Here is a 22,012-nt window from a genome sequence, read left to right on the forward strand (position 1 = left end):
AGGGTTAGTGCGTGACATTTTTTGCTTAAATTTGAGCTTACCTTGTCTTGGTTGTATATATTGTGTATAAAAGCGAATTTTACAATGGAATCCTCAAAATGTCTGTCTGGTGTTTTTAAAACAGTCTGCAATAAAGGAAGCTGTGAGGCTAAAATGTATAGCAAATTTTCCGATAAAATTATTCTTCGCAAAAACGTTTTAATCATACACAAATCCTACAAATTTGTACAAAGTTATTCAATATTACAGTAAATAAAATTAGATATTGTTTAGAAAATTGCTCTTAGCTGAAAACTCTAGCTTTATTTTGTAAAATTGTGTATAAAAGTCTTTAAAGACAACTGACATGCATTCACTACGCAATTTTTGAAATGGAACCGGGTGGGACTTGAATTGTGAAAATTTAACCATGATATTATTGGTTAATATTATTTTTCCTGCATCCGTCACCATCATCAGAAACTTGTTTTAGAGATGGAGACCTGCCATTTTGTTTTTTTAGCGTAACATGCATTGATGACTCTTACACAAAAAGACCAGGTACAGTTATTGAGGAAGTGAATATAAATCCATTGCACATTTGATTTTTTATTTTTTTTGCAGGAGTATTAGCACTAGCAAAGTGACAATACTGGGATACGGGCTGCTCACGACAGACGCACGCCCCCTGCTGGAGGCCCTGAACAAGCAACGTTTCGGCGTCATCCTGGTGGATGAATCCCACTACCTGAAATCTCGCAACGCAGCTCGTAGTAAAATACTGGTGCCAATCATTCAGAACGCCAAGCGTGCCATCCTTCTAACTGGCACCCCGGCGCTGGGCAGACCAGAGGAGGTACGGTTTCCTCCAAATCTGTTTGTCATTTGCTTTGATTTATTAAGCCATTTGGTAATATGCAGCACGGTTTTGTTTGAGCTAAACCAGGAGGAGATCTTGTCATTAGCTGACATATTTCCCATCCTCCAGTCATCGCTCATGTCCCCCAAAATTGCAAGGACGATAATATCATAAACTAAAAGTTTTGATAAGTTTCCCCCCTGAATATTATCACTTAAGTTATTAAAATCATTTATTTTACTATTGCACTACTTCACACTATAAAAGGATCGGGTTATTAAATGAAGTTCCCTGTTCGGCACATGAGTTTACGTTAGAAATAAACATGTGCAGTCGTTCCCATTTCTTTTGTAAAGTGACAGCTTGGAATTTGTCACGCAGTTACTATCTCGCTGATCTAATGAGCCACTCGCAGCGAAATTAAATTAATCAATCAAACAAGAGATCGTTTTCAACGTTTATCCTTTTATACGACACAGCCCGGTAATTTGGCACCAGTGACATCCCATTTCATGTGGTTTTGTCCACCTTGTTCTGTTTGCTTCGATATTACGCTGGCGTGGGTGTTTATTTAACCCAGTGACCTCTATTGAGGGGGAATATCAACACCAAGGGGTGATGTGAGGAAAAAAGAGGGGATTTTAAGTGATTTTAGAGCCACAGCTCTGAATGAGAAGGAAAAGAGAGAGAGAGAGAGAGAGCTATCTTTCTGAGGTCTCAAAAGCACAACGCTCATCTCTGCTGTTATTACTCTGTCCAGAGGTGTGCCAGCAATATTTGTAGTTCGCACAAACACCCTTGTCCTCGCACTGTCTCGCTCTGTTCCTGTCTCTCTTCCTCTCTCTCTTTAGTGTTTTTGCCCAATCGCTTTCTCTTTTACATTGTCTGTCTCTTTGCTTTCATGTCCTAATCTTTATTCATGACAGTTTTAGAACCACAAGAATCAGGCCTCTGAATTCTAGTAGATTCTAAACGGGGTGGACACTAAATTGAAACAATAAAAATGATGGTACAATAATAAGTCACATTGTTCTGTACATGGATGTCAATCGTTCAGCTGCAGAAACATTGAAAATAAGTTTTCTATATATTTCTGGTGAACCGAAAACAAGGGCATTGAATTTTCGGTAAACACTTTATTTTACAGTGTCCTTGTTACATATATGTTACATGTACTTACCATAGTAATAACAGTAAATTATGCATAATTACATGCAACCAACCCTCAACCAAATCCTAATCCTACCCTAACCCTATAGTAAGTGCATGTAGTTGCTTAATATTACACAGTACTTAAATATATGATTACTCTGTAACAATGACACCTTGAAATAAAGTGTAACCGAATTTTCGTATTTATTTAATTTAAGGCTTACAAAAATTATGATTCAACAATATGTCGTGTTGTTGCATGCATAGATGTTGACTTTTTTCTGTTATTTCTAGTTGAAATTCTCTTTAAATCGTTTGTTAATCAAGTCTTACTAATCGATACGTAAAACCATTGTTAGGAGAAGAGTGAATTTGTATAAATGTTCTTAAAACTATTTTTACAAGCAGAGTGGATTTGTGCAAAATGTTTATAAAACCCGAATAACGGGCCGAATAAATTTCTTAGCAAATTTTTCGCAAAATCATTCTTACAAGCAAAACAAATTTGTGTAAACTTTGGAAAAGCATTCTTAAAAGCTAAGCAAATTTCTTTGCAAATTGCTTGGAAAACTATTCTTACGGGCAAAGCGAATTTGTGCAAAATGTTCGTAAAAACATTCTTACTGGCAGAGCAAATTTCTCTGCAAATTATTCGCACAAAAAATAAACATCTTATGTGCAGAATCAATTTCTTATTCTGCAAAACCATTCTTACAAGCAGAGCAAATTTGTTTGCGAATTTATTTCCAAATTGTTTGGGAAGCCATTCTTAAGAATGGAACGAATCTTTGTGCCAATCTTTCACAAAACCATTACGAATTTTAAATGCAAATCATTACGAAAAAACGTTCTTACGGAAACAAAATGTTGTGTGTGCAAATCGGTCTTAAAAAATCATTTGTAAAAACTATTCTTACGAGTAGAACAAATCTGTGCAAATTCGTAAATAGTTCATAAAACCATATTTTATGTAAAGTCTTTCATTCAGTTCGAAAAATGGCTTTATGAACATTTTATATGAAATTCATTCTGCTTGTTTTATGAATGAGGCCCATTGAACAAACTGTAATTCCACTCTTCACAGCCTCGGTTTCATTCATGTCGTATTATATATTGTGTTTACTCTGAATTGTTTTTTAAAGCTGTACTACCAGTCACTGATGGCCAGTTATAATGTATTGACCAATACATTATACAAAGACAATACTAAAGGCTTCATTTTACATTCTGTTTACTTTCCTAGTATATTGTGAGAGCTGCTATTTTCCTTCTTGAAAATGTTCACGGGACAAACATGTAAAGACCTCTCAAGATGACCCTTGTGTGTATATTATGGGAGTCTCATCCTCTATTGCTTCCCTAATTCCCCTGAAACGTCTTGCTGGACTTCTTATGAAAGACAGTGTTTTCTTAATTCATCAAGATAGCCGCTGTTTAGTTTATGCTTACTGAGCATAATGGGCACTGTGAGACTTTCTCTTAGAGGAAACACATTTGCAATTTATGAACTTAATACCTGATTTAATCAGCTTTAATCAGCAAGAGTATTCATTCGCACCCGCTATAAACAGAAATCTGCTGACCGATTTTCAATAAACTCATGATTGCAAAGGTCCAAGGTCAGAACTATGAAAATCTCCCTCTTTTTAATGGTAGTTTTTCCCATTTGGTAGTTGCTACTGTTAAGTTAGTTCTTTATATGACATTTTTGATGTCATATTGTTTGATGTTTTGACATCTTGCTCTCTCTTTCAGCTTTTCATGCAAATTGATGCTTTGTATCCACGGAGATTTGGAACCTGGAGCGACTACGCCAAAAAATACTGCAACGCACACTACAAGTAAAAACTTTTCTTTTATTCTGCAATATAGAATTCAAATGACAAATTAATGCACAATGCACAATCCAAACAGTAAACATTCCTACATTTATTTAATTAGAAGACTTGCAACTAGTTGTTTGACGCTAAATCTACACTCCATTTTATTATTATTATTATTATTTACCATTTATTTCTCAGGCAACTTTTAGTGATAACAATGGAGTAAGATTTAGTTGTGTGGAAATTTTTAAAGTTCTGCCAATTTTGTTCCATCCTATGATTTTTCCATTATTGTTCATTTTAATCAGGGTTCACCAATCTCGGTCCTGGAGGGCCGCTGTCCTGCAGAGTTTAGCTCCAACCAGCTCCAACACACCTGTTTGAAAGTTTCTAGTATGCCTAGTGAGACCTTGATTAGCTGGTTCAGGTGTGTTTAATTGGGGTTGGAGCTAAACTCTGCAGGACAGCGGCCCTCCAGGACCGAGATTGGTGAACCCTGATTTTAATGATATTTTTTCATGTTTTTCAGTATTTCATGAAATTGACTTGTCAACTTCCATCTTAGATATTTTTTAACTAGTCTTATCACAGTGCATTCTGGGATTGTTTTCTCAAAGTATACATGTGACACTTGCTTAACATTTGGAAAAATAGGGTTGCACGATAAATCGGCCACTATATCGTTATCGGCTGATATATGTTCATTTTTAATGTTATCGTTATCGCCCCAAAAATAAATTTTGGCCGATATATTAAAGCCGATAAATAATGTATTATTTCCTTCAGCTGAGACGCTTCAGATGCCATGATGGTTTTGAATTGCTTAAAATATGATTGGAATCACTTCAAAAAAGAAAAATACATTTCAGTGCAACATGTGCAACGCAAGTCTGTCATATAGACAACATTATGAGAACATTATAATTGTGTGCTTGCGACATTGATTTTGGTGGTGAGACTTTTGTTTTTGTAATCGGGCTCTCAAAAATTATATAAAAATGTGAATTTAGATTTATCGGCCAATATATCGGTTATCGGCTTTTAAATCTATAGAATCATCGGGCAACATTTTCATATCGGTGCATCCCTAAAAGACAATATAAATACCTTTTTAAATAGATGTTACACTTGTAACACAACTCTATGATGCTTTGAAATGTAGACAGCTGCCTAGGTTTTGGTTCAGAGCTATGATTTGTTTATGTCTGTGTAGTAGAAACATTAATGCAAAGCCAAAATATGAGTTGTCATGAAGATGAGAGGTGTTCAGAACATCTGAGAGGAGTTTTGTTCCCCTGTTCTTATCAAATCTACAGTGGAGAAATGAAACGACAGCGATTCACACAAGGGTCTCTGAGTACAAATTAATCTACCGAGGAAAAAGCTCTGCCACTCGAAAGCGTGCCCACAAGTTCCTGTCAATCATTCGTATATGCAGCAGTAAACATAAAATATTCATAATTAAACCGCTCGCACACACACACATTTAGGACCGAAAAGGTCTCATTACAATGATAATGTCTGAGGATTGTGGTGAAATGAGGTGGATCTATACAGCAGAAGTGCAAGTAAAATGCCTGTGGGTTTTTTTGTGCAGGTTTTTCGGGGCCAGACGGCAGTGGGACTGTCGCGGCGCTTCTCATTTGGACGAGTTGCACCAACGTCTGAGTGAGATTATGATTCGTAGACTCAAGAATCAGGTGCTGACTCAACTGCCACCCAAAATACGCCAGCGAATTCCCTTCGACCTTCCTAAAGATGCCGCCAAGGTATGCAGTGAACGTTTCAAAACAAGTTTCTCAAGTTCCCACAGCTTCACAGTTCAGAATATAAAAAGTTATGTTCATGAATATGTGCCAATGCTAATGCATATGTTTTTTTGTTTTTTAATATCATGGTTATCTTGGAAGTTAGTGGCATGGTATTTATCAAAGTAACCAATACTACATTTTTATAGTATTAAACTAACACAGCTGATAGCCCCAATAATAAATAAAATTTTATAATTTATGATTTTACTTTTATACATGAATTTTTACTAGTAATTTAACTAGTAACTTATTGCATTATTTTTTCTATTGCTTCAAGTAATAATACCTTGAATCTAAAAATAGTTTGAAGTAAAAACTTGCATAAAACAAAATTTATGATTAAAACATTAATGTTTACAAAAACATTTTTAATAATTTATGATAAAACATTTTATATAATAATTTCACTTGCATAAAACAAAATAAATTTTTTTTAAATATAATTTCTGTATAGTTTTTTTAATGTATGTATTTATTTGACTAGAAATTATACCTAGTAAAAATACCTTAAATCTAAAAATAGTTAAAAACTTCCAGAAAAAACAACAAAATATTTTAATTTATGATTTTTTTATTTTTTTATACATAAATTAAATTAATAATACTTTAAATCTAAAAATAATCAGAAGGAAACATTTGAATAAAAGTAAAGAAAAAAGAAAATAACATTTACATTAAGAAATTATCATCCCTGAATCGTTTTTTATGTATACATTCATTTTACTAGTAATTAAATGAATACCTTAAATCTAAAAATAGTTCGAAAAACACTTGAGGTTACATTAACAAATACAATTAGCAGTTTCTTATGTTAGAAATGGCATTGATATCATCCATTCCAAGTAGTTTTTCTGCTGTCTCTCTCTCTTTCTCCTTTACACTTTTTTCCATCACTTGCTCTGAACTAACAGAACAATAGCAGATAAATATAGTGATTTACCCCAGTATAACCGCCCCGTGCCTGTTGCTAGGCAATAGTATCCGATTAACACAAATTATCATTTCATCTCACTTGTCTCTGATCACTCTCTTTTATTTCCACATCTTTTTTTTCCTTCTTTGGCAGCCGAACAAGATGCCAGCATGTTATTCAAAGAGGAATGGACGTTAGTAATCATCACATTCTGTTCCGAGCCGTCGCGTTTAGCGGGACTCGGCTTATAATTGCTGTGTCGTCTAAAAAAAAAATGTCAGAGGTGCTTGTTCCTCCGTTATTTCATTTTCACGTGAACTTTCTGTGGACCAGGGCGGCAATGTGTGAGAATCCTTCAGTCTGGCTGGAGATAAAGACGTTTTTTTTTTCCCCTCTATGCATCTTGCTGCCTCTCTCTTTTCCTTGCGATTATTTTGTCTGTCTGTCTCTCTCGCTGTCTCTCTCTCCAAGTAATGAGTGTGTGTGGGCAGGAGTGCTTGTACAGCAAGTTTTGAGTGTGTGTGTCAGATTTCAGAAACACAAAGAGCAGCTCACCTGCTGTAGGACCTCATAAATCATCTGCTGTCAGCACACTCTCTCTCTCACACACACACACACACACACACACACACACACACACACACACACTGATCCAGGGGACAGATGTTCAACTTCAGCTACCATCAATACCCAAATCTCACCAGATCCCTTTTAAAATTAACGACCTGTGTCTTAACGAACAGTTGGGCCGAGCAAACACACACCCTGTGACTCGTTTGCTAGCTGACCCTTACAGCCGAATTTATGCATTTATATTTACAAACACACTCGCTGTTCAGCAATCATGCATTAGGTTATTTAAAATAAGCCTTTTTTGTGTAATGTTGGTTATTTTGTTATTTGTTTATCTATCTATCTCTGTTCTATCTATATGATTGACAGTACCTGTCTGTCTATCTATCTATCTATCTATCTATCTATCTATCTATCTATCTATCTATCTATCTATCTATCTATCTATCTATCTATCTATCTATCTATCTATCTATCTATCTGTCTGTCTGTCTGTCTGTCTGTGTATCAATCTATCTATCTATCTCTGTATCTATCTATCTATCTGTCTGTCTGTCTATCTATCTATCTATCTATCTATCTGTCTGTCTGTCTGTCTGTCTGTCTGTCTGTCTGTCTGTCTGTCTGTCTGTCTGTCTGTCTGTCTGTCTGTCTGTCTGTCTGTCTGTCTGTCTATCTATCTATCTATCTATCTATCTATCTATCTATCTATCTATCTATCTATCTATCTATCTATCTATCTATCTATCTATCTATCTATCTATCTATCTATCTATCTATCTGTCTGTCTGTCTGTCTGTCTGTCTGTCTGTCTGTCTGTCTGTCTGTCTGTCTGTCTGTCTGTGTATCAATCTATCTATCTATCTCTGTGTCTATCCTATCTATCTTTCTGTCTGTCTATCTGTAGTGTCTATAGTATCTATCTATCTATCTATCTATCTATCTATCTATCTATCTATCTATCTATCTATCTATCTATCTATCTATCTATCTATCTATCTATCTATCTGTCTGTCTGTCTGTCTGTCTTTCTGTTGTATCGACAGTGTCTATCCTATCTATCTATCTATCTATCTCTGTCTGTGTATAGTATCTGAAGTATCTATCTTTCTGTCTGTCTTTCTGTCTATAGTATCTATCTATCTATCTATCTATCCCTCTGTCTGTCTATAGTATCTAAAGTATCTATCTATCTATCTCTCTGTCTTATAATAGTATCTATAGTATCTATCTATCTGCCTGTCTGTCTGTCTTTCTGTCTGTATTATCTATCTAAAGTATCTATAGTATCTATTTATCTATCTATCTCTTTGTCTGTCTATCTATCTATCTATCTATCTATCTATCTATCCATCCATCTATCCCTCTGTCTGTCTATAGTATCTAAAGTATCTATCTATCTATCTATCTATCTATCTATCTATCTATCTATCTATCTATCTATCTATCCCTCTGTCTGTCTATAGTATCTAAAGTATCTATCTATCTATCTATCTATCTATCTATCTATCTATCTATCTATCTATCTATCTATCTATCTATCTATCTATCTATCTATCTATATTTGTCACCTCATTATTACTGTCAAGTTATACATTGTGAAGCTTATAAAAGAGCCCTGGGGTGAATAATGCTTGTGTGTCTTTCACATACTCTGTTCCCTTCATTCACTGCTTGACTTCCTGTCAGTCTGATGTCCAAACCCTGGCAGCACCTCTCGGGTAGTGCAGTGTTTGTGTGAAAGGAGACGGAGAGGATCTGCATTTGTTTTAGGGGCAGGCAGAGCAGGACTCGGTGTGTGTGCGCGCAGGAGATTTATGGTGCCGGTACGCTGTGTTTCCATCTTCCACTGCTGCTGTCACTGTAGCGCTATAATTGGGCAGGTCACATGACCCAAGGAGTCGTTCTGCAACTTCAGGGAATTGTGTCTCCTTCCTCTCGCTCCCTCTACCCCTCACTTTCTCTCATTCACTCTTCATATTTCTTTATTTTCTGTTTTTCTTGCTGCTTTTTGCCAAACACGGGGAAAGTAGGACAGTTTACGATATCATTAATTGTGCTGCCCTTTATAGATTCTCTCTCTCTCTCTCTCTCTCTCTCTCTCTCTCTCTCTTTCTCACAGGAAGCGAGTGCTAGTTTTGAGCAGTGGGAGAAACTGATGAGCTCTGAGAGTGAGAATCAGTTTGTGGAGGTGATGAGTCTCATCACACACATGTATAAGCAGACCGCCGTTGCCAAGGTAAAGCGTGTGCAATATCCTCAAGATGTTTATTTCTCATTCCACGTCGCCCTAATTGTCTAAAATGGTTGTGGATTTTGACGTTATAGGAATTTCTGTGCATTTTTTGCATTTTTACAGGGTTGCATAAGAGTATTTTGTTCCTTTGGGCTTCAAAACACTCCTTTAAGTGTGGGATAGATCAACCGTATCATTTTTTTCTTTTGTTTTAAATGTCTGACTCTCATAAAACCTGTAATGAACACATTTGAGCTTCACCCCAAAATGAGAAGGGGGAAAAAATAAGGAATATAGTACAGATTTTTTTAACAATAACAATTAAACACATTTCTCTCCAATTCTCATTACTATGGCTTGGGTCCCTCCTTCAATGTAAGATTATGAAATGTATCATCCATCAGCCGAAAATCATAAGTCTAATCACCTAAAAAGTAACATGACTCCCCTCCTCAACAAACCTTCCTGTAAAACAAAACACTAATGCACTAGATCTACATCGGACCTGTTATTTTCAGTTTCTGTGTAGATGGAAAAGGACGTCAGCCCTCATTTCAGCTTCAGCTCTTTTTCTGAATGCCATCAGAATAACGGCCATCTGCAGTGAGTTTCCCTCTCTCTCGTTCCCTCTAACGATGAGGGACAGCGTGATATCGCCGCTAACGACCACCATGGCAACCGGCCCTTCTGTTCTCCACATCAAACACCGCGGCATTGCCATGGGAACGAGCTCCAGGGGGGCCGGTCCAGCGCTGAGCCGACCTTAATGCTGACCTTTTTGATTGCCCGACATCTTTTCCTGCAGATCTCGCTGTTTCCGAGACTTAACAAGGTGTTTTTATGAGCTCCAGGCGAGACCTGCAGTAACTTTTTGTGATTTTTGCATCACTCGGATGAACTTTAACGTCACAGGAAAGTGACTTCGCACAGTTTTGTCATGAAAAGCAGGCTCTACCAACACGTTTGCTTTCCACCAGGAGTTTTGGACGTTCTTTCTTCTCAAACTACAACCACTTTATATCGTCCTCCTGAGCACAGCGTGTGTCTTGAATGAAGCTTTCCACCGTGTGTGTGTGTGTGCATCAAACCAGCCCGCGTGTGAAAGCAGTGTGCGTCCCCGACGTGCCACCGTGTGTGTTTTTTTTTTTAATTTGTCAAACCCGTGTGTTCTGGACCCTGCTGCTCTTGTCCTCCTCGCTCTTTCATTTATTGTTTGCCGCTGAGATGATATCCTCTCGCTCTCTCAGGGCAGAAATGTGCGGCGTCAGGAATGGTGTCACTTTTTGAAATCGCTGTTTTTGCCAAGTGAAAATGAGTGAGCCGGAGCCACCACGCGCACACGTACACTTGAGGCTGTAAAAAAAAAAAAAGCCTTTGCGCTCCTTCACAGGCAGTTTTGGGTGCCAATTAGGCAATATTAAAAAGGCAAAACTCTCCAGTAATGAGAAATTGGAGCGCAGCTTTGAAACTCAGGAAAAGAGGACTGGCTTGCGGCAAATGACTCGATACGCTGTTCATTTAACAACTACGCTAGACATAACGGGCATTAGCTCGAGTTCATCTCAAAGTTTAGGGATTTAAGAGGATTTTTTGGGGAGGGAAAAGCAGGTATCGGAGGATAAAAGGAGATTTGAGATTAAACTGGCAAAACAGAATCTCTTTAAATGTGGTAAATCACAGATAGCATGTTTTATTTATGAAACGTGGCAACTGCAATATTGTAAAAGACACCAATGTCTCTAGTTAATTATTGACTAGATTTTTACAGAAGCTGCTAGGAAGGTTGCCAGGGCATTGCTATGCGGTTGCGCTGGATTTTTTTTACACACACACACACACACACACACACACACACACACACACACACACACACACACACACACACACACAAACACAAGCACACATTTATAATGTTATAAAAGATTTCTATTTCAAGTAAATGCTCTTCTATTGACTTTAATTCTTTAACTTTCTATTTATCAAAGAATAAAATGAATCATGGTCTCCACAAAAATATTGAAAAGCACAACTGTTTTCTGAATTGATAATAAAAATAAATGTTTCTTGAGCTGCAAATCAGCATTTTAGAATGATTCCTGAAGGATCTTGTGATGCTGATGACTGGAGTAATGATGCAGAAAATTCACAGGAAGAAATTACCTTTCAAAATATGTTATAATAGAAAACGGTTATTTTAAATGGTATTTCACAATATTAATCTTTTTACTGTATATTTGGTCAAATAAATGTAGATTTGGTGAGCAGAAGAGCAGGAAAAAAATCATACCGACCCCAAACATTTGAACGGTTGTGTATATAAAATGAATTTTGTGACATATTAGTTGGAATTCCTAAATTGCGTTTCCTGTCTAGATCACGATGTGTTTTACTTCTTTATTTTTCTCTTTCTTTCCGTCTCTCTCAGGCCGGAGCGGTGAAGGACTATATAAAGATGATGCTGGAGACCGAACAGCTGAAGTTTCTGGTCTTTGCTCATCATCTCAGCATGCTGCAGGCGTGTACCGAGGCTGTCATCGAGGCCAAGGTGTGTGTGTGTGTGTGTGTGTGCGCGAGCTGGGACTCCAATGAAAGCAAAAGTATGTCAGCACCTCAACACTGTTCATTAAATCAGCCAGCAGCAAAGCCTGTCACACCACCGTCCCAACACACACACACTGACCCATTCAGAGAGAGAAAGAGAGATGTGTATTTGTGTGTGTTTGTGAGCTGAATGAGAGAAAAAAGTGTTTTTGTGGAAAAAAAAACAGAATGAAAGGGCTTGACAGGACTAAAGGAGGTGAAGGAGAGCGTGTTGATTCCCTGGGTAGAGTTCATTCTTTGCTTTAACACATTCCCTCAGTAGGGCACTGGTTCATTCTTACAGCATAAGAATGGGTCTGAGTCTTGCTGTCAATCAGGTGAGTTTGTGTGAACTACTAGTTTAGTTATATTTAAAAAAAAATTCATGCAAAAACGTCAATTCTGTCATCATTCTGTCATCGCCTGTTGTTCTAAAGCTAAATGACTTTCTATTTTCTGATGAACAATATTAGAGAAATTTTGAATATTGTGCTATTGGAAAGATTCATAAAAGTTTCATAAAAATCGTCTATTCGGCTTGTGCGCTATATTTCAAGTCTTTTGAAATCATTTTGACATCCATCCGTCTAGTCGCTTTCATTAGAGTTCTTGGAGTAACGATGTTTGATTCATGAATTAAACACTAATTTTGTGTTGGAGTCAGTGAGTTGAATTTGAGAACCTGATTAGATAGACTTGTAAATTAATCGTACTGATTTTGTGAACTGGATCAAACAAATCAGTATTTTTTGTTTTGTTAAAAAGTGAGTTGAGTTCGAAAACCAGATGAGTCCGGTTGGAAATGAATCATTCAGACTTGTTTTGTGAACTGGATCAAGTGATTCAGTAATATTTCCTTTAAAATTGAGTTGAGTTCGAGAACCTGATTAGTCTGATTTGTAAATCAAACATTAAGAGTGTTTTTTTTTTTTTTTTTTCAATTAGATCAAATGATTCAGTACCTTTTTTTTGTTTTGTTAAAGATGTATATTTAAAAATATGTATTTATAACTAATAAAAAACATGGGAATATCAAGGACTTTTAAGGTAAAAAGTGATTTCAAATTCTTGAAAATTCATGGAAATGAATTATTTTGGATATTGGTTTATTGAAATTTCTATAGTTTTGCTCTATTATTTGGCTTAGATATTTAGACTGATCTTAGAAATCAGACTGATCAAGTACTCAAATTCTGATCCAGAATATTGATCCAGGTCTGACAAAACCATCATAAACTTTGGTTTGAACTAACAGACATTTCATCAGAGCTGTTGATTCATCTTTTACCACTATCCGTTCTTTTTGTCCCTGTTCACACAGCGGCACGCTAAAAACACTTTGCACCCTAAAGAGCGCGACTGGTTGCCGACACGGTGACTTCACAGATATCTCACTGTTTTAATGAGAGCTTGTTTTGTCAATTTCCTCTTCTTTTAGACCCCCAGCCCCCTCTCTTTTCCTCCATCTCTCTCACTTTCTTGTTTCGCTGCTCTCTGACCAGACGTTTGATCCCAGACACTGTGAAGATTTTCTTCCTTTTTTTAGTCATCGTGCCGTTAATTGGTGCTTATGAATCTTATGGGGAAGAGGGGGGCCTCGCACCAGCAGGTGTGATCGCATGCGAACGGGGCAGCTTATGCGCTCCCTGCGTTCTCACACCTGTCACGCTCCTTGCAATCCGAGCGAGAGATGGGAAGAAATGTTAGGCAGGAAGCTAAAATTAACACGGGTGAGAAAAGTTCTGAAGTTCTGCCAGGCGGAGAGAGAAAAAGGTGTTGTACACCGCTTCACCTGTGTTTTACAGCTGTCAGATGATGGTAGGAAGATGATAATGCCCAAAATGTACTTGAAACGCACTAAAAAGTTGCCAACTCTGGATGTCTTTGCTGATAAGTTTTGACTTGAGTGCGCTAATGCTCTCTGAACAACCACTTTATGGCTTTATGGCACTTTTCATACTCCTTACAATGCTTTGAGTTGGAAGGCATTTGGATTTTTCCTTAAAAATATTTTTCGCATTTTTTTCCAGGCTAGTTATATCCGCATCGATGGCAGCGTTCCTTCTGCAGAGAGGATTCAACTGGTGCATCGTTTTCAAAACGATCCAGGCACGCGTGTGGCCATACTAAGTATACAGGCAGCTGGACAGGTACTGAGGACTCAACCTTATAAACAATGTTGTAACACCTCAACTTATGAACATTGTACTGTTGTTTGTAAATCGTCACACAACCTTGTAATCGCACTCTTCCTCTTTATATTTCACACAAGCTCGTAACGCCTCAACCTCATAATCATTGTATGTTTGAAATGCTTCACACAATTTGTAACATCACCACCTCGTAAACATTGGAAAATTCATCTATACAGTACGTCAGACAACCTCGTAATGCTCAACCTCATAGACATTGTATTTCTGAAATGCTTCACACAACCTTGTAACATCTCCACTTCATAAACATTGTAACGTTCCTCTATTCAGAAAGTCTCACAACCTTGTAACATCTCAACCTTGTAACATCTCCACCTCGTAAACATTGTAACATTAATCTATACAGTATGTCATACAACCTTGTAACACTCAACCTTGTTATCATTGTAAGTACGTTTGACATGCTTCACACAGCCTTGTAACATCTCCATCTCGTAAACATTGTAACATTCCTTAATAGTAATGTCACAACATCACAACACTCAACCTTGTAATCATTTTAACATTCCTCTACAGAGTACATCACACAACCATGTAACACTCAAACTTGAAAACATTGTATTGTAATTTTTTTAAACTTAAAACAACCTTGTCAACCTAGTCTTTTATTATTTACACTTCACTCAACCTTGTAACACCCCAACTTCGGACAAATTGTAATGCCCCACTTTTTACGTTACAAAGTCTTGTAACATTCAACATTGCATACGTTGCACGGTTCTTCTTTATAATCAATGCAAACTTGTAACACCTTAACAGTGTAAACGCTGTAATGTAATCACACAGCCTCAGACCAATTGTAATGCTCCCCTTTATATGTCACACAATAACATTCAACATTGTATACTTTTTACTGTTCTTTATACTTAACGCAAAAAGTAACACCATAACGCCTTAAACGCTGTAATGTTCCCGTTTGTATGTCACATCCTCCTAACACCCTGACATCGTGAACTCTGTACTTTGTACTTCACACAGCCTCAATACACCGTAACTTTGTAAACATCGAACTGTTCATTTATACTTCACACTGATGTTCATAACACTTCGCAACTTCGTAAAACCTCATAAATGTCCGTAATGTTTCACACAACCTCGTAACACCTCAATCTCGTAACCATTGCACTGTTGTTCTTTATTCTTCACGCAACCTCATAACACTCTAAAGCGTGTCAACCTTAAAGGAGAACTCCGGTCAATTTTAACATTGAGCTCATTTTTTTGTAAATTTGGAGTGCTGTCAGTACAGAGAACAACGACAAAAATCGGTCTTGCCTACACCGTGTTATCCTCTTTTTAAAATTTGCACCCTGTTGACTTCAATGGGGCAAGTTTTAAACCTGCTTTTAGCCTCTTAACATCCTTGATGTGTCATTACAAGTGCCCAGCCACGTGAGTGATTCCTTTAGAGTGAACACGGTGAATCTGACTGCAGTAGATGTGCAAGATATTAATAAAAATGATGTTATTTCAGCCAGCGCACATACCTGTATTTATTTCCTGTTTTCGGCTGAAGTCCACAGTAGTCGATTGTCGAGTTCGGACGCATGATCGTACGTACTAAACCAATGCGCGTGAACTCGACAATCGACTACTGTGGACTTCAGCCGAAAACAGGATGTAAATACAGGTATGTGCGCTGGCTGAAATAACATCACTTTTATTCATATCTTTCACATCTACTGCAGTCAGATTCACCCGCGTTCACTCTGAAGGAATCACTCACATGACCTGTGCACTTGTAATGACACATCAAGGATGTTAAGAGGCTAAAAGCAGGTTTAAAACTTGCCCCATTGAAGTCAACAGGGTGCAAATTTTAAAAAGAGGATAACACGGTGTAGGCAACACCGATTTTTGTCGTTGTTCTCTGTATTGACAGCACTCCAAATTTACAAAAAAAATTAGCTCAATGTTAAAATTGACCGGAGTTCTCCTTTAATAACTTCATATGCAAATATTGTTGTAATACTGTATGATGTATCCACTTGCGCTCAGGGTTTGACATTTACGGCAGCGTCTCACGTGGTCTTTGCCGAACTCTACTGGAACCCAGGACAGATCAAACAAGCAGAGGACAGAGCACATCGTATAGGACAGACCACGACCGTACACATCCACTACCTCATCGCCAAAGGAACCTTTGACACGGTCATGTGGTCCATGCTCAACAGAAAGGTAGATCGCCGGTCTCTAAGCTTCAGTTAAGGAAAAATGTTTTTGTGAACATTAAATGTACACTTTTAAATTGGTGGAAACTTAGTTTCCAGACTTGCCAAATTGCTCTTAAAATGATCAATATATAATGTCTTGGGACTAAATAAAGAGGAAACACAATATCTACTGTAAGCTTTGGAGTGTAAAATAAGGGCTTGTTTGGGAAAATTTGCTTTCATTTGCTGAGATTCTTACAAATGATATTGGACAGGAAACGGTTACGGGCAGCGCTCTGAATGGAAAGAAAGAATATTTGAAGGCTGAGGTGGGAGACCAAGAGAAATGGGACTTTCTGAACTTCGCTCAGGCATGGACGCCAAGCGAGACCGTGAAGGGTGATTCTGAGGACGACAAAGACGGAATTTTCTTCTCTCACGTACGTAAAAATTGTCTTCGCCACAAATTAAACGTAAAAGAGACTAGGGTTGTAATGATACCATTAACACAGCAAATAAGAATATGCTTTATGCAAAAATTTGAATATATACATGAAAATTAACATTCATTGTTTTCATTATCGTTAAAGGATAATTCCGGTATTTAACACCTTGAGTCTATTTTGTAGTTTGTTTTGGATGAACTAGAGTGGTGGACACAGAAATTTTGACGATGGGTCCTGTCTCGACTTTTTGACTCGTTTAGAATCACCTTTGACCGCTTCAGAGTGGCTGGCTACGGGCATGCACGAACATGTCCTTAAAACAACCCTTAACGTTCATTTTCAAAACTGTGCAACTCACCCAGTGGTTAGTGGTGTTCGTTGATGATTAAAAACAAATATATCGGCGCAATGTATGACTTCGATCCGTGTTATTTGCTATAGTGGAACTATTTTTTCAGATACCTCACAACCGCGTATAAACTTCCGCTCGATATTTGAGTCTGAAGCGTTAGCACACTCCCGACCACTTGATGGCGACAACCACTTTGCCGTACAAGGACGCGGTACGGAACTCGGTGTCTAGCGCATAGAGCACAGTTGCTCTGCTCACGCTAGCCTTCTGAGAGGCGGAGAACTGAGCGAAAAGACTACAACCAAATGTAAACAGCCCCCTTTTCCGTTTCCGGTAGCGCACTAATATCAACGAGCAATGAGTCCTCCAACAGAAATCAATGGGATTTTACAAAATGACAAATAAAACACGACAGAAACTGTATTTCGCTACACTACTTGTTTTTAATCATCAATGAACACCACTAACCACTCAGTGAGTTGCACAGTTTTGAAATGTTCGTGCATGCCTGTAGACAGCCACTCTGAAGCGGTCAAAGGCGATTTTAAACGAGTCAAAAAGTTGAGACAGGACCCATCGTCAAAATTTCTGTGTCCACCACTCTAGTTCATCCAAAACAAACTACAAAATAGACTCAAGGTGTTAAATACCGGAATTATCCTTTAATGATCTTTTTTTTGAATGAATCGACATTGTTAGTGACAGAACTGGTACTTTTGACATCCCTATACATGACAAGGCTTCCAATCGTGGAAACCTAACCCTCACAAAGTGCTTTTCTTTCAGAAGTGTCTGTGGTTTCGTCACTTTGCTGTCATGAGATGAAGTTTCACTTTATGTGTCACAAAAAGTGCTCTTTGTTTTTTTTTTTTTTTCTTCCCATCCGCCACAGTTTGAAAGGGACAAGCAGCACGACATCCGATCATTCTTTTCCCCCTCTGCGAACAAAGAAAAGAAGAGGAAACGAACTGGGGATTCAGCCTCCGACGGATCTCCTCTTCCCCAATTACCAAAGGGGGCGGAGCCTATTCGGACACCGGAGATCCAGAGCTCTGATTTGAAGGCCGACCAGGGGGAGGATTTTTCCCCGCAGGTGAAGCGCTATAGGCAGGTTAGCCCCTTGTCGCGACGCGGGGGTAAGAAGAGCCCCTTGTGCGCCCCCCGCAGGCTCTCAGCAGGACTGCAGGCTCCGCTCCACAATCAGAAGTGGAACTGTTCGGCATGTACGTTCTCTAACAGCGGACTGCTGCTACGCTGTGAGATGTGTGAAAGTCCACGAAATGTGCAGAAAGGTGATATCTACACACATACCATGTCCATATGTGTTAGTTTTATTTTACATGGACCATCAACATATCAAAGCAGAATCCTGTATTTGAACAAACTTACAGTATGTGCTTAACTCATTCATGCTACTGACGTGGTTAAAGCCTCAAATCTTGTGGCTTGTTGAGGAAAGTTGTGTTGTTAAAGTTCAACTATTTTGAGAGTTTAATTGTCTTAGATTTGTGTTTATATTTTGTTTTAGTGACAGCAGCACTCAAGTCCTAAAACCTTGTTTATTTCTAGGTTTAAATTAGATTTTGAACCCCAGATTTCCAGTTTAGTCTCAGACTTTTGGACCCCGTTCGTATTTGATCGGCTTTATAAAGGCACGGCAGATCCAAGGCCCTGATCCTTAGTAAAGCAATGTCGAAACCTTCCTTCCTCTCTGTCGCAGAAGTTCCAAGAGAATCCAAATATGAAAGAACAACAGGCAGAAATGTCTTGAAGACTAAAAAGGAGGTGTGCATGGTGAACGACAGAAATAGATCAGATTGAAAATTACTCATTATCACGGCCAAGGCGAGGCGGAATGGATTTTGGCACCTGTCAAATCAAGAATGCCACTTTCGTTCAGCGTCACCACTGGAAAAGTTTGTGAAATCTTCGTAAGCTTTGTTTTCGCCATCAACTCCAATGCCATCGATCAGATCGTCAGCCTGTCCTCTGACAACAGCCTGGTGATGCAAAATCAAACAGAGATATAAGCACATACCAGGCCAGCTGCTGCTGTCTTATTGCACACGTACATCTCTCTGTGTGTTTGAAAGCCACAATCTGGACACGCATTCAATTAAAACACACGGTTTATGATATGTTTTCTTTGTTCTTTAAAAGAATAGTTTAGCTAAAAGAGAAAATTGTGATGATTTATTCATCCTCATGTCAATCTAAACCTGCATGACTTTTTCTTTCATGGAACACCAAAAAAAGTGAATTCTCTCACTGCTCTTTTATCATTTAATGAAAGAGGACTTGAAACCTGTTAATTATAATAATAATAATAATAATAATAATAGTTTTATATTATTATATGTATATTTTTTTTATAAAAACATACATTTAAATTGTGTGTGTGTGTGTGTGTGTGTGTGTGTGTATATATATATATATATATATATATATATATATATATATATATATATATATACTTTTTTACTATATGCTATATATACTTTTTTTATTTTATTTTTTATGTATACATATATTTAAAAAAAAATTATAATTATAATTTTCTATTATAATCTTTCTCTTTTTTCATTAATATCTCTTCTAAAAACTGCATCTATAACTAGATTTCTATAGAAAAATATGAGTGGTGCCATGCAAAAACCATGATGCCATAGCTTTGCTAAGGTGTTTGTAATATTAATCATTTTAAAATTGATATATTTTAAAAATATATAAATGGGGAAAAAAACTAATTTCTAAAAATTGTTCTTTTCTAACAACTGCATCTATAACTAGATTTCTTTTACAAAATATGTGTGAGAAATTGTGAGTTAGCATTATTATTATCGTTATTTTGCATTTTTAGACTATAGTGAAGTGGCATTTAGCTATTTGCCTCCTACTTTTATAGATCTGCAGTCACAAGTTTTCAGAAATGTATAATTTATACTAATATTTAATATTTTTTAATATATTATATAATAATATATATTATATCATATTATATTAAACTAGATGTTTTTAACAAAAAATGTGATTGGTGCCAGGCAAAACTCACCTAAAAATTAGGGCTGTCTATAGATTAATTTATTTTTTAATCTCAATTAATCGCACCCTTTTTGTGCGATTAATCGCATAGTTTAGCTGCTTAAAATGACCTGATCGCAAACAGGGAAGCGAAATCGTGTTAAAGGGTTAGAATAGAACTGTCTGCCTACCAGGGTTACAGATGCTTGCGCTATTGTAGATGCTCATTGTGATAAACTCACGACTTTTAAATCATCTAACCGCGTGACGTTAATGACGCAATTTCACATGCTAAGGATTTAAAATTACACGTTAACTTCGACAACCCTATTAAAAATATCACAAACGTTGACTTGGGTCGTGTGAGTAATTAAACGTTCTTTCTCACTCTCACAGCAACTGCTTGCGCTCACAAAAACAGTCCCAACGCTGACACCACATCATTGTAGATCAATCATTTGCAGCAAATATCTCACTCTCTGTGACTATCAGCTTAATTTGAAGCGTAAAACAAACATGCGGTGCGCTGTGTGTCTGTCAACTCAACACACACCCATCAAAGCTCGAGTGAAAGGCTGTTTTTTTTAAAAAACGACAGCAACGGTATGTCAACGCTTGTTTTCTGAGAGAAGCCAGGCAACTTTTCAGACTGGTAAAATCAGACACCAGGAATGTTGATCTGAACACTGTCATGGGCAAAGTGTATATTTACACAACTCAAGGTGTTTATGCTTTCAAACCTTTCAGTTTGTTCTGCATATCGTTCACTGTAGTCCTCTGAAACTAGGTATGCACTAGCTTGGCCTTTTGGATGTCTTGTTTTCTTTCTTTCTTTACTGTCTTTCTTTGAACGAAACCTGTTTTTCCTCCTTAATGAAACCAAGAAAGTGAGCGTTTACGAATGCAGCGCTTTTGACCTGTTTGCCCTTGACTTTTATAGATATGTTGTCATAAAAGTGCCGTCAAGGTAAATTTCCCCAATCTACACAACTCATCCAAATATCATCCAATTTCAGTTTTGAAAACGGAGCATGATCTGCGTGATATTCACAGCAGTCCTCAGTTTGATCGTTTGCACCTTCGAGCAACCTTTCTGCATTTCATTTTTCCCGAATGAAAGCGGCGAGTTTACGAATACAGGGCTTTTTATCCGTCCGTCCAGGACTGTTACAGATCCGCGGCCACAAAGGTGGAACCGTAGAGCACTCCAGACAGTGATAAGGGTTCAGATACGCAGCGGGAGTTGTTTTCTGCTAGTGTCTGGCTTTCTTTCTGCAAGCCCGCTTGTTAAGAGACAGCACAGCAGTGGAGCTTTTATTCGGCTTCTCACAAATTCAGCTGACATTTTAGAAGATCCATACGAGACCTTTCAGCGAGAGCGAGAGTGAGAAGGAGAGGGCGAGAAAGAAAGGGTAATGCAAAGCTCGGAGGGGATGGTGTGAAAAAGAAGAGCGACAGAATCCGAAAAAAGAAGGCATACGAGCAAATCAGAGGTGTGGAAATTCATTAGCGGCCTCGAAGGAAGACAATCGCAATTATCAAACTCCTCCACAGCCAGATCCAAATAAAGCGCATCAAAACTTCATCATTATGGACGGAGCATCCCGTCACGTTTTTGACGATCGTCCCCTTGGGGAGACGGTGAGACAACAGCTACGAGACAGATAATGCATTTCAGCGCCTCGACATCATAAAGATGCTTTTCTGAGATGGAAGGGCGTAAGGGAGGCTTTAAATGTAGATGGGTTTGGGTTTTTTTCCGTGTCCCGTGGCGCCATATGGCAGAGAGATGTGAAACTGCTGGTCTGAGGGAAGGAAATCAGTCAAACGCAAAACAGACAGCATCTGTTCCTCGCTCAGTGTGCTCGGCGTTAACGCCGGCGCGTCTTCATGTCCTTCAC

General features: G+C 37.8%; 1 protein-coding gene across 3 annotated transcripts in view; it reads left to right on the forward strand.

Moving 5' to 3' along the window:
* Positions 1-22,012, forward strand: part of zranb3 (zinc finger, RAN-binding domain containing 3) — a 56,939-nt gene that overhangs the window by 15,732 nt on the left and 19,195 nt on the right. For all 3 annotated transcript variants that reach the window (XM_079891585.1, XM_079891584.1, XM_079891586.1), the window contains 9 exons: positions 604-835; positions 3,746-3,831; positions 5,411-5,582; positions 9,233-9,349; positions 11,772-11,891; positions 13,957-14,076; positions 16,138-16,317; positions 16,568-16,732; positions 17,983-18,382. In XM_079891585.1, coding sequence (XP_079747711.1) covers positions 604-835; positions 3,746-3,831; positions 5,411-5,582; positions 9,233-9,349; positions 11,772-11,891; positions 13,957-14,076; positions 16,138-16,317; positions 16,568-16,732; positions 17,983-18,382 — 1,592 coding nt within the window. The remainder of the gene's footprint in view (positions 1-603; positions 836-3,745; positions 3,832-5,410; positions 5,583-9,232; positions 9,350-11,771; positions 11,892-13,956; positions 14,077-16,137; positions 16,318-16,567; positions 16,733-17,982; positions 18,383-22,012) is intronic.

This window comes from Squalius cephalus (genome assembly GCF_949319135.1).
Source record: "Squalius cephalus genome assembly, chromosome: 13".
NCBI lineage: Eukaryota > Metazoa > Chordata > Actinopteri > Cypriniformes > Leuciscidae > Squalius > Squalius cephalus.